Below are 16201 nucleotides of genomic sequence, written 5' to 3' on the forward strand. Positions count from 1 at the left end.
GCAGTCCACAGAACGGGGAGGGAGCAAGGGGTTAACAATAACTTTGGGGGCCACATGAGTTCCTAGGACTGCACTCTGTCCATCCCAGAATACATTTTAGCCATTCACGTCAATGGAAAAGGCAACTATGTGACTGTGTTCTGTGTATGCAGAACATATCCTTCTTTGGAAAACCATACGTTTGTGAAGTCGCATGTCAATGTTTGTGGCTCTGACTCTCACTTTGAACCACATCCTTTACTTTTCAGATCAATATATGATTGGATGTGTCAGACATCCAGATCAGTGAGTTGGGGCTTTATCTTAAAATTATCATGTCCAGTGTATCTTCTATGTTTCTTACAATATTATTTACCATCATATTCATATTTTATTTTCATTTTGGAATCTTCCCCTGCATTCTACTTCCCTGTTGGTGTAACACAAATAACATCCTGTTCCTTTCAGAACAAAACTAATGATTAAAAAAAAACCAAAAAAACAAACAAACAAGAAACGATTACCTTCATTGCTATACAAAGAGTGCGGAGTCCCTGTGATGCATAATCATCTAAATGCCTCTGGGTTCTTTCCTGAATTCTCTTCCTGAGTCTATCTTTCTCTTCATTACCTGAGTTTAAAGGGAAAAACAAATATGCTTGTAACATGGAAATATGCCCCCATATTTATAAAAAAATAGTGTTATTACTTCTACAAATCTTTTTGTAAAAAGGTTCAATCCTGAGATCTGCCAACATCTTGCATCAAATACAAAAAAAACCCCAATTTTGTGATATAAAGCACTAATCAACAACAACTAACAATGCTACTGAACCTAACCAATACACAAAACATACATACAAAAGCAAAACTAGCAAATGTAGAAACTAATATAGGGACCTGCCATTCTCTGTCTGATGTTTTTTAGTTCTGCCTAGTTTACTCCCTTTAAGAATTATTATATAATCCTACTTCTATATATAGTAACATATTACCAGCTCACAAATCCCACTATTACTCAGTCCCCTAATCTTTGGGGTTTTTTTTTTTTTCGTGTCAGGAATGATTTGAATTGCTTCTGGTGTGAGAGAATTGGCCATCTGCAAGGACATTGCCTAAGGGATGCCCGGATGTTTTGATGTTTGACCATCCTTGTGGGAAGCTTCACTCATGTCCCAGCAAGGGGAGCTGGAGCTGACAGAGGGAGATCAACCCGCTTTCCCCAGATTCAAACTGCTGACCTATTGGTCAACAGTCCTGTCAGCACAAGGGTTAGCACATTGTTTCATCGGGAGCTCCATCTTTGGGGGATGTAGCTATATCTTTATTATAATATAACCAATAACGGAAAAGGATTATGCACAAAGCCAGAGCAAGGCACATCTTTAAATGTAGGCAAAAAATAAAACACTAATCTCAATACACAAACTCCCAGTATATTCAAATGTCCAACTAGCAGGATGAAACAATTTCTGCTATACATTCAATTAGATTCTGCAAAGCTTTTAGACATAAGTATGTCTCTTCCCTGAGTCCCTGGTGGTATAGCAGGTTAAACTGCTGAGCTGCTGAACTTGCTGACTGAAAGGTTGGCAGTTCAAATCCGAAGAGTAGGGTGAGTTCCCACTGTTAGCCCCAGCTTCTGTCAGCCTAACAGTTCAAAAACATGCAAAATATGACAGCCCTTTATCCTAGGAGAATTCACATTTAAAAAACGCAGATGTACCTGGGGGCCTGTTAAACCCACCCCTGAAAGAGTGCACTTTCTGGTGTGGGTGTCCAGATGTTCTGCCGGGACTGGCCGGACAAAACATCTGGAGACCCTCCCCCACAGCCCCCAAACCCCTTTTAAAAAGTAAAATAATCTTATCTGACCTCCATTACAGTCTTGCTAGAGCTCTCCTGGTACGTAGAAATGGCACGTCAGGAGAGCAGGGGGAGGGGGGGGGGAGTGGTGAGATTCCCATAGTTTTCTGGACTAATTTAGTTTCTGCAATAAAGGGGTGGTCTGGATGGGCCCTCCATCAATAGATACCACTTTGGCAAGAAGGTAACAGCCCTGCATGCAGTCATGCTGGTCACATGACCTAGGAGGTGTCTAAGGACAATGCCGGCTCTTTGGCTTAGAAATTGAGATGAGCACCACCCCCCAGAGTCGGACAAGATGAGACTTCATGTCAGGGGAAACCTTATCTTTACTTATGTCTCTTCCCACTTTCTACAGAAACGACTATCAACAAAGAATGAGAAGAAATAGGCTATAAATCCTCCACATATGACATCATATAGGATTATACATTTTAATTTTCCAGGTGCAATGCTACCAAAAATATAATTATATATGAGCCTTTTCATTTTTGATGTGAGCAACGCATTTTAACAAATTGTCTCCTGAGGATGCATTTATTATATAAAGCCAATGCAGCCCAACACCACCCCAACCAGAAAGATAGGCTATCAATCAAATGAATCAGATATGAATATCAGTTAGACAAAAGTCTTTTGCAGTGTCAGTTTGGAAAGTAGATAAAAGGGTCATGAATACCTGTTGGTTCTGTCTGCAGCAAATCCATCATCACAGAGTCTGCACCCTTTGTATACACCACAATTCGTTTTAAAATTGGGTGCTTAACCACTACAGACATTCGCTTGCGGGTCGAGTCGAAAGGCAAAATGTGCAACCGTTGAAATGTTAACATTCCCATATAATTCATGTCTATCACCACCTGCTCAGGATTTCTAGCCACCAGAGTGCACTGATAAGCCCTAGCAGCATGCACTAGTGCTGCTTCATCAGGACTCTCTGCTTCATAGGAGAGCTCTGCTGGATCATAGTCAAATGGCAACCCATCTATATCAGTCCCTGGTGCACGTAAAAACTCCATTTGTTTAAACTCAGAAAATCCCTCTTGTATGCTTTCCGGTTCATCTAAAGACTCCAATTGTTCATGTTCAGGAAGGTCCTCCTTACTAGTCCCTGGTAAACATGAAAACTCCATTTCTTCGTGCTCAGATGTTACATGGCTATCTGCGCTATCTGAAGACTCTGAGAATTGGCCAATTATAGATGCTGGAAACTGTACATGGAAAACTGTCAGATTTGGTGATTTCTTGGGTCTTTCATGCCGTGAGTCATGTATGTTTTGAGTCTGAACAGACATGGGGCTAATTTTTCGGGGTGAAAACTTGCTTAACATATGCCTAATGGGTAATGGAGATGTTTTGCCGACCGAAGACCACCGCCTCTGAAAAAGAGTAAAAATGAATCAGTAATCCAGCCCAGTACTAGTCCTGCCCCATTAGTCTCAAATCTGCACATGCCCATTTTTCTCAGCTATTTGTTGTTTTGTTGCTTGGTTTATGTTTTATGATGTCTTACATTTTATTGGTTTTATTGTTTTAATATAGTTGACTGTTTTATGTTTTTAATTGTGTTACTTGTAACCTTTGTTTATATCAGGCTTGATCCCCATTTAAGCTGCCCCGAGTCCCTTCAGGAAGATGGAGGCAGGATATAAGAATAAAGTTATTATTATTATTTGAAACACAACAAGATTAGTACACAGCAAACAAGATCACTGTGCTGGTTGTTGTATTGGATCACATGTGAGACACTTCCCAAGTGTTTAGGACTGTGTGCTGTATTGGCAAATAATACATGCAGATCCCAGTAAGGTGGCCTTTTGCAGCTGACAGATGACAATTTTGTCAGTGCCAATTGTGTTTAAGTGCAGGACAAGGTCTTTAGACACTGCACCTAGTGTGCCAATCACCACTGAGACCACCTTGACTATCTTGTGCCAGAGTCTTTGCAGTTCGACCTTTAAATGTCAGCTTTTCCTGTTGTTGTTTTTCAATCCTGCTGTCGTCTGGGATTGCAACATCAATGATCCACACTCGGTTTTTTAACACAATCGTGAGATAAGGAGTATTGTGCTCCAAAACTCTGTCAGTTTGAATTCGGAAGTCTCAGAGTAGCTTGACGTGTTCATATTCTGTAACTTTTTCCAGCTTGTGATCCCACCAGTTCTTTGTCACAGGCAGATGGTATTTGCGGCACAAGTTCCAATGAATCATCCAAGCAACAGTGTTATGCCTCTGCTTGCAGTCTGTCTGTGCAATCTTCTTGCAGGAGCTGAGTATGTGATCTATTGTTTCATATGCTTCTTTGCAGAGTCTACACTTGGGATCTGTCATAGACTTTTCAATTTTGGCTTTGATGGCATTTGTTATAATGGCTTGTTCTTCAGCTGCCAGAATCAGGCCCTTAGTCTCCTTTTTCAAAGTTCCACTTGTGAGCCACATCCATGTTTTTTCTTTGTCCATTTTGCTCTTGATTTTTCCCAAGAACTGTCCATGGAGAGCCTACTTTTGCCAGTTTTCTTATCTGCACTGCATTCTATTCTTATTCCTTCTTTGCTTTTTTTGCACTTCAAGCAGTTTACTAACTATTCATGTTCCATCTTCCAGGAGACTGGTTCAATGCTTTTTTGGTTGCTTGAAGTGGCTGCCCCTTGCCTTTCTCTTAGAAGCTGCTGCAGCCTTGCAGGGCCTGGAGTTTGCAACCAAAGGTGGGAAAAAGCCAGTCTGCAAACTCTTTGCAGTAATTGGCCTAGGGAGCAGCTCTTAGAGCCTGCCCTTCCTCCTGAGGAGACTCTCCATTTTAGAATCTCCCTGCCCTATTCAGTTCTAAAGAAGCAATTGGATGTGCTGGAGGCACATTGTTTCAGCTCCGACAAATCACCACAAAAGCAATTGAGATAAGTTTAATTAAGAATTGAGAATAATTGAGATTTGAGAATTGAGTTAGAGAATTGAGAACAATTGAGTTATAGTTAGGTAAGCTTAATTGAGAATTAAGGTATTATAGTTAGAGTAGCTAAATTGAGTCATAAATAGAATGGAATTGAGTTTTATAGAGTTTATAGGGAGATAGACTGCATTGCTTTTTTCCAAGGCTAGGCTTAAGCCTAGATAGATAGGGAAAGATTGGTTATTTCTAAAGATAGAGGCTCTGGATTAGGGTGAGGGATTCCTGGACCCTTTGCCACTTGGATAAGGCCGATGCAGTAACTGTTGGAGAAGAGAAAGAAGGAATATCTATTTGATTTTATCTATTGACTGTTTGATTGCAACTTTGAAAGAACTGTACCAAGTCTGCAAGACTTTGAAATAAATATCCTTTTTGACGTTCAGAACTTGCAATAGACTCAATTGCTGATTATCTCAATTTTCTCAAGAAAGCCCCAGCAGTTTGCCCAGGCATAGGGACAGCACATCATAATCTTTCACATAATCTGCCAGTGCATGTTTCTCCTCCTCCTCCTCCTCCTCCTCCTCCTCCTCTTCTTCTTCTTTTTCTTTGTCTTCTTCTTCTCACCATCAAACAAACAAAAAAAAAGAAAGGACAAATGAATGTCCTGTACTACATAGAAAAGGATGAACATGCCCTTGATCACAGCTAGAATTTCTTAGCCATGAGAACTCCGCATTCCTGAAATGTTCAAAATCATTTTGAAATATTAACTTTTTATGGTAAGTGAATTAAAGCCTTTGGGCCTCACTGATTTGCCCCAAAAAGTTTTGTACATTATATTAAATGGTTTTAATCTTTGAAAAACTTAATTTTGTTTCTATTGATTCTGCTTGCATCCCACCCTGAGATAGTTTGATATCATTTCTGATCTTTTGATAAGTGAGACAGATTGGAATCTCCTGGGCTTTGCAAGTTCTTAGAACAGAGAGAAAACAGAAATGCAAGCAAATTATCTACCACAGATACTAATGTATAATTCAATCTCATGTATAAATTGAGGAAAGATTTCCTGGCCAAATCATGGATGTTAATATGGCCCATGGAAAAGTTGAGGGTTATTCTTCAGAGAGAGAAAAGTATCAATGCTGCCTTGGAAAAATTCACCCCTGGACACCACCACCATTTTAAAAAAAAAGCCAGATATAGTGCCACAACAGAGAGAGAAGAAGATTGATGCTTCTTTTATGTTCTCCAGGGATGGGCTAAGCTCTTACCTTTCCCCACTCTGGTCAGAGAATGGCATCATACCTTCTTTTAGTAAGAATTGACACACAATATTCACATTATCAATGGATAAGTCAACCCCAGTTATTTGGCTTAAATTATTGTCTTAAATTTCTAGATTTAAAAATATATAGTGTACATTAAAATTGAAGAGGAAGCCACAAGATGAAGCAACCTTTCAATAAACTTAGGTTTTTTGAGTATATGATTTTTTTATCATGTCAGAAGTGACTTGAGAACATACTGCAAGCTGGTTCTGGTGTGAGAGAATTGGCTGTCTACAGAGATGTTGCCCAGGGGATGCCCGGCTGTGTTGTTACCATCCTGCTGGGAGGCTTCTCTCATGCCCCCATAAGCCAGAGCTGACAGACGGGAACTCACTATGTCTTGCGGATTCAAATCGGCAACCTTCAGGTCAGCAGTTCAGCTGGCACAAGGGTTTAACCCATTGCACCACTGCTGCTCCTTGTTGAGTATAATGATCTACTTTGTGAGTAAATTCTAAAATTTACATTAAAAAGACCCAAACTTGGTCCTGTGATGCTCCAATAGATATATGCTACACATAAAGTCTTAGTCAAGTGCTGAAGTTCATAATTTTTTTTAGGTATGGAAAATGACAAGTTTCAGACACAACAAGAGTTGATAACTGCATCTATGGGAGGAAGGAAGGGCTCAATTTTCTTTCATAGCCCATTGACCACATTGACATATCACAGTGACTTAGAAGTAATATATGCATAATTTCACATCTAGTCACCTTTTTTAACCAAAGGTTTGGCTAAAAATTGGTTTTGAGGGTTCCAGGGATGTGTATCAAACTACTGCCTCTCAAGGCTATCTCTTGGCAAAAAATAACTATGTCAAAATTGGTTCAAGGAGTCCAACAAAGTGATCCAACTGATCCTTCAGTGAGAATGTACCCCTGTCCAGAACGGACTGTACAATTTTGTTCTGGAACAAGAACAAAAGTGGCTCCACCTTGTCAGAATTAAATTTCCGTTTCTTCATCTAGCCCATAATCCTATCCAGACTACAATTCATTACCAGGACATGCCCAGGTTCTGAAAGAAAGAGTATCACATATGATCAGAAAGAAAGAGTGTCATGTATTTCTTCCCACATATGAGCAACAAAAAGTCTTACAAGTGGCCAGATGTGTTCAACAGCATTTCAACTAGTGGCTAGTCATAGTAACATCTTCCATCATCTCTAGAGAAGTAGGATCCTGCAACATCCTTTACTACCCAAAAGTAGGCTCAGGAATGTGCTCACAGTTACCCTGCAGCATATGTTTCCTGGCTTCAGCCTGCTTGCTTTACAGACCTTATAAATTACATGGCTATGGTCATTCACCCAGGTTCAAATCTGGGGAGCTCCTGCCATTAGGCCAGCTTCTACTAACCTAGCAGTTTAAAAACATGTAAATGTGAGTGGATCAATAGGTACTGCTCTGGGGGAAAGGTAACAGTGCTCCATGAAGACATGACCTTGGAGGCATCTATGAACAACGCCGACTCTTTGGTTTAGAAATGGAAATAAGCACCAATCCCCAGAGTCAGACATGACTGGACTTAATGTCAGGGAAAAACCTTTACCTTTACCTTATTTTTAATATATATTAATTTTGAGCGGAGGGGGGGGGGGAAGAGAAGGGAAATCTACTCTAACATTGAAGTTATCACGCCACCCCAGGTAAATATCATTCTCTACAAAAATGGAAGATATCCATGCCAGTTTCTACTTTTTGGCTAACTATTACTGGCTTTGCGTTATACACATGCACACGGCACCACACTGTTCCACCAAAACAATGATTTCTTCCTTTAAGCAGACATGACAGCTCAAACAAAAGTTGAGAAAGATAGCTTAATAAATGTGTGTGTGTGTGGGGGGGGGGGGTGTTGTATATTCTCTGACAGCATTTGAGAAGACAAGGCTATTACAGGCTATTGAACATTTCACGTCTCCTCCCCCACTTACCTTTAGAGGGGGTTGTGAACCTGTTGTATCAGATTCTGAAACAACAACTGTATTGCAAATTGCTAGAGCAATGAAAAACTCAGAAATCTGCATTATCTCTGAAGTTGGATCAACTGTTTCAGACCTCTTATAGAGGTTGAATGAGATCCGACAGAATTTCCTTACAAGTCGCTGGTCTGGGGTAACATCCGTTTCCTGTCGGTACACAAAAAACAAGGGCACAGTAAGATTCCCCTAGTTTAAAGGCATGTACTGATTTTTTTTTTTTAAAAAAAAGGTTGTTCAGGAGCTCTGTTGAATTTGAAAAAGTTGACTACAGTTCTCTAGATCCCCAGAGATTGTGCTGCCTATGGGCTTCACAGACCAAGAGACAATGTTTTCCAAGATCTAGGCTACCATGTTGCTGAAAGACTCTGTTTTGGAGGGTGTACAGATTGAGGGTGAAAGGCTAAAAACTATACAGCAACAAAGTTTAAATTCAGTGTTACTCCTAATGACAATATGAAATGAAACTGACTTGTCACGCATGATGTAATTGTGTTGACTGAAGTGCACTCTAGTTGGGAATAATTCTGGATTCAGTTCATCATTCCTTGTTGTGGATAAATGATTTATGACAGTTTTGTAAACAACCACAGTCCTGGTAGGCTCTGACAAGCTGCCTGTGCTTCTAAATGGCTGAAAGTGTTAGTCATACAAAATCTGAATGTTTCCCTCCTTCTTTTAGGGCATGCATAAAAAAGAAAAATAGATATGTGTGGCTTAGCTAGTGGCTTTGATACAACTATAGGTTAGAACAGTGGTTCTCACCCAGTAGGTCCCCAGGTGTTTTGACCTAGAACTCCCAGAAATCCCAGCAAGTTTACAAGCTGTTAGGATCTCTGGGAGTTGAATGCCAAAACATTTGGGGACCCACATTTTGAGAACCACAGGGTTAGATTGACCTACGATTCTTACAAGTGGGCTGCTGAAGGCTAGTTGCTTCATACTTGGTGAACCAAGAGTACTGGCACTGCGAAACATACGGCTCATAGACTTCATACTCAGGCCTACGCTTGGTTGTCGGCCAATTCTTCCTCTAGATGCGCGCTTCAAAGAACAACGTGAAGCAAAGAATGCTTCCGGGGCCTGATCCGGGTCTGATTCATAGTCTGGTTGATAGGTCTCTAGTCTCTTGGCTGGAAGGAGAGAGAGAAAACAACAGTTCTCTTCGGAAGAAACATTAGAATCTACTACTTGCCTAATCTTTTCCCATGGAGAGATTCAACATATCATAGAATCATAGAACCATAGAATCAAAGAGTTGGAAGAGACCTCATGGGCCATCCAGTCCAACCCCCTGCCAAGAAGCAGGAATATTGCATACACACACATAAACACACACTCATATACATATCCTTGCTAAGACTAAAGAGCGTGGACTTAATATTAAAATGTAATTTATTTTATTTAATCATGAAACTTGGCTTGTTTTGATTTAGCAGTTTAAAGTAAATGATGTAAATAGACAAAAATAGCATACAATTGTGTTCCATATGTACGGGCATCTTGCTATACATTGCACTTGAAAAACCCAAAGAGGGAAAACATGCAAAGCAACAGAAGGAGCCATAAGCTGCAGTTCTCTCTCCACACTGTGTGAGGTCACGATAAAGAATCCTATCTGTAACTGAATGGATATGCAATGAACCTGTATGCTGAATACATGGAGTTTGTGAGTAAACCAACTATGTTACTTTTAAACAAGTCTTATTTTTGTCTCTTGAGAGCATTATTTAAACCAAGATGTTTATTATGATTATGATTATTATGTTTATTATGATTATTTGATACATAACAAGATTAGTATACAACAAACAAGGGCTGTATGATGTATTGGCAAATAATGTGTGCAGATCTGAGTAGGTGGCCTTTTGCAGCTGACAGATGGTAATTTTGTCACCGCTGATTATTTTCCAGTTGCTTCTCTTCAATCCTGCTGTTGCCTGGGATTGAAACATCAACGATCCATATTTGTTTTTCCCCCCACTATTGTGACATCAGGAGTATTGTATTCCAAACTCTTGTCAGTCTGAATTCGGATGTCCCAGAATAGTTTGACATGCTCATTTTCTGTAACTTTTTCAGGCTTGTGATCCCACCAGTTTTTTGTCGCAGGCAGACGGTATTTGTGGCACAAGTTCCAATGGATCATCTGAGCAATTGTGTTGTGCCTCTGCTTGCAGTCAGTCTGCGTGATCTTATTGCAGCGACTGAGTATGTGATCCATCATTTCGTCTGCTTCCTTGCAGAGCCTACGTTTGGAATCTCTCATCGACTTTTTAATTCTGACTTTGATGGCATTGGTTCTAATGGCTTCTTCTTCTTCTTCTTTTTCCTCCTCCTCCTCCTCTTCTCTATCACCCTTCCTGAGTCAATGAAACCATATTTTAAATGCATAGGAGGAGATCAAAAAAGCAACCTAAATATATTTGGCTCTCCATATCCACAAATTCTGCATCCATGGATTCAGCCATTCATGGCTTGAATATATTTTTTTCAAAACTCCAAAAAGCAAACCTTAATTTTGTAATTTTATATAAAAGACACAATTTAATTTTGGAAGCTGAGCAGGATCAGGTTTGCTTAGTATGTGATGGAAAACCATCAAATAACAGTTAAGCAATAGCAAACAAACAAATAAATATTTATTACAGTCATACACCAGCACAGTTCTAACAATTTTTGTCCAGTCTATTTGAGTGGAGGTGGAAGAGGAAAAGTCAATGACAGAAGGTCACTTATCTTCCTCTCATTTGAGTCCACGGTTGGACCCTAGTTAAACATTTCATTTCTTGTTACTATCCGAAAACCAACTACTAATCTTGTTGTCTCAGGCTTACCATTTTCTTCATGGCCATATTCCTGCCCTGCAATGCTGCATCTTCGAAAAACCATTTTGTTCTCAGTGAGGGTGCCAGTTTTGTCAGAGAAAATGTATTCAATCTGTCCAAGGTTCTCAGCAACATTCAGAGATCCACACTGAATCTTGGTGTCAGTGGGCTCATGGTACAGATCAATGTCATTTTGGATAAAATAGATTTGTCCCAATTTGACCAATTCGATGGAAACATAGAGAGAAATTGGGATCAAGACCTGTCAAAATAAAAAAAAACAAGCAGGTTTGGCATTGGTTTCTCTTTAGGGCAGACCCTTTTCTCATTTGTACTAAGAAAGATCTGGAACACATCCCACAAGTTCACTTTATTCCACATTTAACAAAACAGAAATTGCTACATATTGTTAGGCTACAACTTCCATAATAACTTTATTCTTGTATCTTGCCTCCATCTCCCTGAAGGGCAGCTCTCATGAGGACCAAGCCTAATATAAACAAAGTTACAAGAACACAATTTAAAACTTATACAGTAAAATATATTAGAACAGTAAAACCAATAAAATGTAAGACATCATAAAACATAAATCAAGCCTCAAACAACCAGTAGCCGAGAGAAGTGGGCATATGCAGATTTGAGACTAATAGGGCAGGACAAGGGCTTGTGCAAACACAAACTGTAGGGCCAGAGCTGAGAATAAAGTGCTACAATCCAACCAAAAGGTTAGGGCTAGGCAGACTTATAGAATCATAGAGTTGGAAGTAACCTCATGGGCCATCCAGTCCAACCCCTTGCCAAGAAGTAGGAAAATTTCATTCAAAGCACCACCGACAGATGGACATCCAGCCTCTGTTTAAAAGTTTCCAAAGAAGGTGCCTCAACCACACTCTGGGGCAGAGTGTTCCACTGCTGAATGGCTCTCACAGTCAGGAAGTTCTTCCTAATGTTCAGATGGAATCTCCTTTCTTGTAGTTTGCAGCCATTGTTCCATTGCATCCTGGTCTCCAGGGCAATAGAAAACAAGCTTGCTCCCTCCTCCCTATGACTTCCCCTCACGTATTTATACATAGCTATCATGTCTTCTCTCAGCCTTCTCTTCTTCAGGCTAAATATGCCCAGCTCTTTAAGCCACTCCTCATAGGGCTTGTTCTCCAGTCCTTTGATCATTTTAGTTGCACTCCTCTGGACACATTCCAGCTTGTCAATATCTCTCTTCAATTGTGATGCTCAGAATTGGACACTATATTCCAGGTGTGGTCTAACCAAGGCTGAATAGAGGGGTAGCATGACTTCCTTAGACCTAGACACTATACTCCTATTGATGCAGGCCAAAATCCCATTGGCTTTTTTTGCCGCCGCATCACATTGTTGGTTCATCTTTAACTTGTTGTCCACGAAGACTCCAAGATCTTTTTCACACGTACTGCCCTCGAGCCACGTGTCCCCCATTCTGTATCTTTGCATTTCATTTTTTCTGCCTAAGTGGAGTATCTTGCATTTGTCACTGTTGAACTTCATTTTGTTAGTTTTGGCCCATCTCTCTAATCTCTTAAGACTTAATCAGTAGCTAAACCATTATTCAAAGGTGCATTGGAACATCCAAGTCTTCAAGTCTTTCCAGAAGGTGGACAGGGTGGGGGCTAATTAATCTCCCTGGGGAGAGAGTTCCAGAGTCAGAGGGTCACCACCAAGAAGGCCCTCTCTCTCATCCCCACCAACCATGCTTGTGATAGAGGTGGAATCGAGAGGAGGGCCTCCCCGGCAGATCTTGGTATAGGTAGTAATCTGACTTTGAATTGGGGCCAGAAGCTTATCAGCAGCCAGTGGAGCTGCTTCAGTAGAGGCGTTGTCTCCTCCCTTGTACCTCGCTCCAGTTAACAACCTGTCTGCTGACATTTGCACAAGTTGCAGTTTTCAGGCAGTCTTCAAAAGGCAGTCCTACGTAGAGTACATCGCAGTAATCCAATCTAGATATAACCAAGGTGTAGACCACCATTGCCAGGTCAGGCTTTTCAAGGTATGGTCACAGTTGGCGCACAAGTTTTAATGGTGCAAAAGCCCTCCCAACCACTGCCAAAACCTGAGCATCAAGCATTAGCGCTGAGTTCAGAAGGACACCCAGACTGCAGCCCTGTATATAACCCCATTGAGCACAGGTTGCCACCCTATACCCCGATTGACCTCATGACTGACCAGGAGGACCTCTGTTTGTCTGGATTAAGCTTCAGCTTCTATTCTCCCTCATTGTCGACTGGCTAAAGCTGATGGAGATGTCAGTCTAAACACAACTGGGGGTGGGCAGAGTATATTTTCTGCTCAAGTTAAAAATTACCTGAAGTAAAATGATCATAGTCCAAAACATTAAAAAGCCTCCCCAGACTGGCTCGAACTGTCTTCCACTACTATAGATAGATGGTTCACGATGTCCGCTCAACCAAATTCCACGACCTTTGAAAATGACGAGAAAATAACTTAAAAGTGGTAGTGCTATTCTGTACAATGATAAAAGGCTGTCACAGAAAGCAGAATACCCACAACTTACCCACAGCTATTACAGAGCACATCACAATGAGAAGCACAACACACCCGATGATATCTCCGTTCAGCTTCTTTTCTAATTTACTTCGTTTATAACGACCTCCTGTGTTGTTTAACATGGCTTTGGTTTCATGACCTTTTCACAAACAAAACACATTGCATGTAAAACATCCAGTCTAAAGAACTAACACATTTTCCTCCAAGCCAAAGAAGAATAAGATGCATACTTAGTACTCGTGCCATATATTTCAATTCTGTGTAATTTGTTTCTCAGATTCTTGGCCAGGTGGATTGAAAATGGGTGGAGAAAAGCCTAATAACCCAAACCTGTCGTTTGGACTAATTGTGATGTTGCCAATTAGAAAGAATCAGGAGAAGTGTGAGAAAAACACAGAGTTGATCTAATCATACTTGCCAGAGAGAGTGACTGAATGCATGAATGGATTCCCTAGTGACTATAGAAATGTCTATTAGATGTTATACAAAGATATCTAAAAATTCCCCATGAGGCTTTTTTTTAAATACATGAATGTTAAAAAAACAAACAGATCTGCTTTGTTGTTGAAGGCTTTCATGGCCTGAATCACTGGGTTGCTGTGAGTTTTTCAGACTATATGGACATGTTCCAGAAGCATTCTCTCCTGACGTTTTGCCCACATCTATGCCAGGCATCCTCAGAGGTTGTGAGGTCTGTTGGAAACTAGGAAAATGGGGTTTATATAACTGCAGAATGTCCAGGGTGAGAGAAAGAACTCTTGTCTGTTGGAGGCAAGTGTGAATGTTGCAATTGGCCACCTTGATTAGTAATGAATAGGGTGAGAAGGGCAGAATATAAATGCTTTAAATCTATATAAATAAAAATGTAATGTTCGTTTGTGGGATTAACAGAACTCAAAAACCACTGGACAAATTGAAACCAAATTTGGACACAAGGCACCTAACAACCCAATGTATGTCCTTCACTAAAAAATGATTTTGTCATTCGGGAGTTGTAGTTGGTGGGATTTATAGTTCACCTACAATCAAAGAGCATTCTGAACCAAACCAACGATGGCATTGAACCAAACTTGGCACATAGTTCTCCCATTACCAACAGAAAATACTGGGTTTGGTGGGCAGTGTCCTTTGGTTTTGGAATTGTAGTTCACCTACATCCAGAGAGCACTGTGGACTCAAACAATGATATATATGGACCAAACATGGCACTAATACTCAATATGCCCAAATACGAACACTGGTGGAGTTTGGGGAAAATAGACCTTGACATTTGGGAGTTGTACTTACTGGGATTTATAGTTCACCTACAACCAAAGAGCATTCTGAACCCCACCAACGATGGAATTGAACCAAACTTGGCACACAGTTCTCCCATGACCAACAGAAAATACTGGAAGGGTTTGGTGGGCAGTGTCCTTTGGTTTTGGAGTTGTAGTTCACCTACATCCAGAGAGCACTGTGGACTCAAACAATGATGGATCTGGACCAAACTCTATAAGAATACTCAATATGCCCAAATGTGAACACTGGTGGAGTTTGGGGAAAATAGAATCTTGACATTTGGGAGTTGTAGTTGCTGGGATTTGTAGTTCACTTACAATCAAAAAGCATTCTGAACCCCACCAACGATAGAATTGGGCCAAACCTCCCACACAGAACCCCCATGACCACCAGAGTGGGCCACAGCAATGTGTGGCAGGGGACAGCTAGTAAATAATAAATAAAGTCTGGCTGCTTTCTGTCTGGAGGCATCCTTTGTTGGGAGGTTTTAGCTGGCCCTGATTGTTTCTTCTTTGGGATTACTTTGTTTTTTGAGTCTGGAATTACTTTGTTTTCCGAGTCTGGAATTACTTACGTTTTTACTGGTTTTATATGGTTTTATATTAATGTTAATTATTTTTAATGGTAATTTATGTTGTTGGGGGCATTGCTTTGTCTTGACTATAAACTGCTTTGAGTCGTCTTTGAGCTGAGAAAGACAGTATATGACAAATAAATAAATAAATTGTTCTTTACTGTCCTGATTATAGAGGGTTTTTTAAATACTGATAGCCAGATTTTGTTCATTTTCATTGTTTCCGCCTTTCTGTTGAAACTGTCCACATGCTTGTGGATTTCAATGGCTTCTATGTGTAGTCTGACATGGTGGTTGTTAGAGTGGTGCAGCATTTCTGTGTTCTCAAATAATATGCTGCGTCCAGGTTGGTTCATCAGGTGCTCTGCTATAACTGATTTCTCAGGTTGACTGAGTCTGCTGTGTCTTTAATGTTCCTTGATTCATGTTTGGGTGCTGTATTTGGTAGTCCCTATATAGACTTGTCCACAGCTGAATGGTATACGGTCTAGCAACCATCATTTTGGACTACACAGAGAAGCCACTGAAATTCACAAGCATGTGGACAATTTCTCCAAGGCCAGTTTCTAGTTAGTGTCAAGGGGCGTGGGGGTGTGAGAAAGTTCTGTTATGTTGGCACTGTAATACCAGGTTTTGGCTTTTAAATGAAAAAGTGCTGCGAATTTTTTTAAAACTGTTGGGTGTTAAAACCAAAAATATATGTTATACATTTTCAAAAATTCTATCTAATGAAACTAAAGAAGCAACTATTAAAAACTTTTCCCTGTGTTAGATTTTGAAGCAAGGCCTCCCTGAAATTTAATGAATCTTCATTCTAATCTGGCATTACAAAGGGATAACTGTAACAGTTCAAAAATACTTCTCGCCACTTCTTGAGGCTTTGTCAGGATTACAAAGAGTGGCTCTCCTTTCTCTGATTCTCAGGTTGTGCTA

At 40.3% G+C, this 16201-nt stretch overlaps 1 protein-coding gene across 1 annotated transcript in view; it reads right to left on the reverse strand.

Moving 5' to 3' along the window:
* Positions 1 to 16201, reverse strand: part of ATP10D (ATPase phospholipid transporting 10D (putative)) — a 40057-nt gene that overhangs the window by 18255 nt on the left and 5601 nt on the right. Inside the window, exons 6-12 of the mRNA XM_060779556.2 lie at positions 13421 to 13552; positions 13211 to 13326; positions 10885 to 11137; positions 8960 to 9180; positions 8003 to 8197; positions 2525 to 3224; positions 504 to 610 (exon numbers count right to left, since the gene is read on the reverse strand). Of these exons, the coding sequence (XP_060635539.2) occupies positions 504 to 610; positions 2525 to 3224; positions 8003 to 8197; positions 8960 to 9180; positions 10885 to 11137; positions 13211 to 13326; positions 13421 to 13552 (1724 nt within the window). The remainder of the gene's footprint in view (positions 1 to 503; positions 611 to 2524; positions 3225 to 8002; positions 8198 to 8959; positions 9181 to 10884; positions 11138 to 13210; positions 13327 to 13420; positions 13553 to 16201) is intronic.

Source organism: Anolis sagrei, chromosome 5 (genome assembly GCF_037176765.1).
Source record: "Anolis sagrei isolate rAnoSag1 chromosome 5, rAnoSag1.mat, whole genome shotgun sequence".
NCBI lineage: Eukaryota > Metazoa > Chordata > Lepidosauria > Squamata > Dactyloidae > Anolis > Anolis sagrei.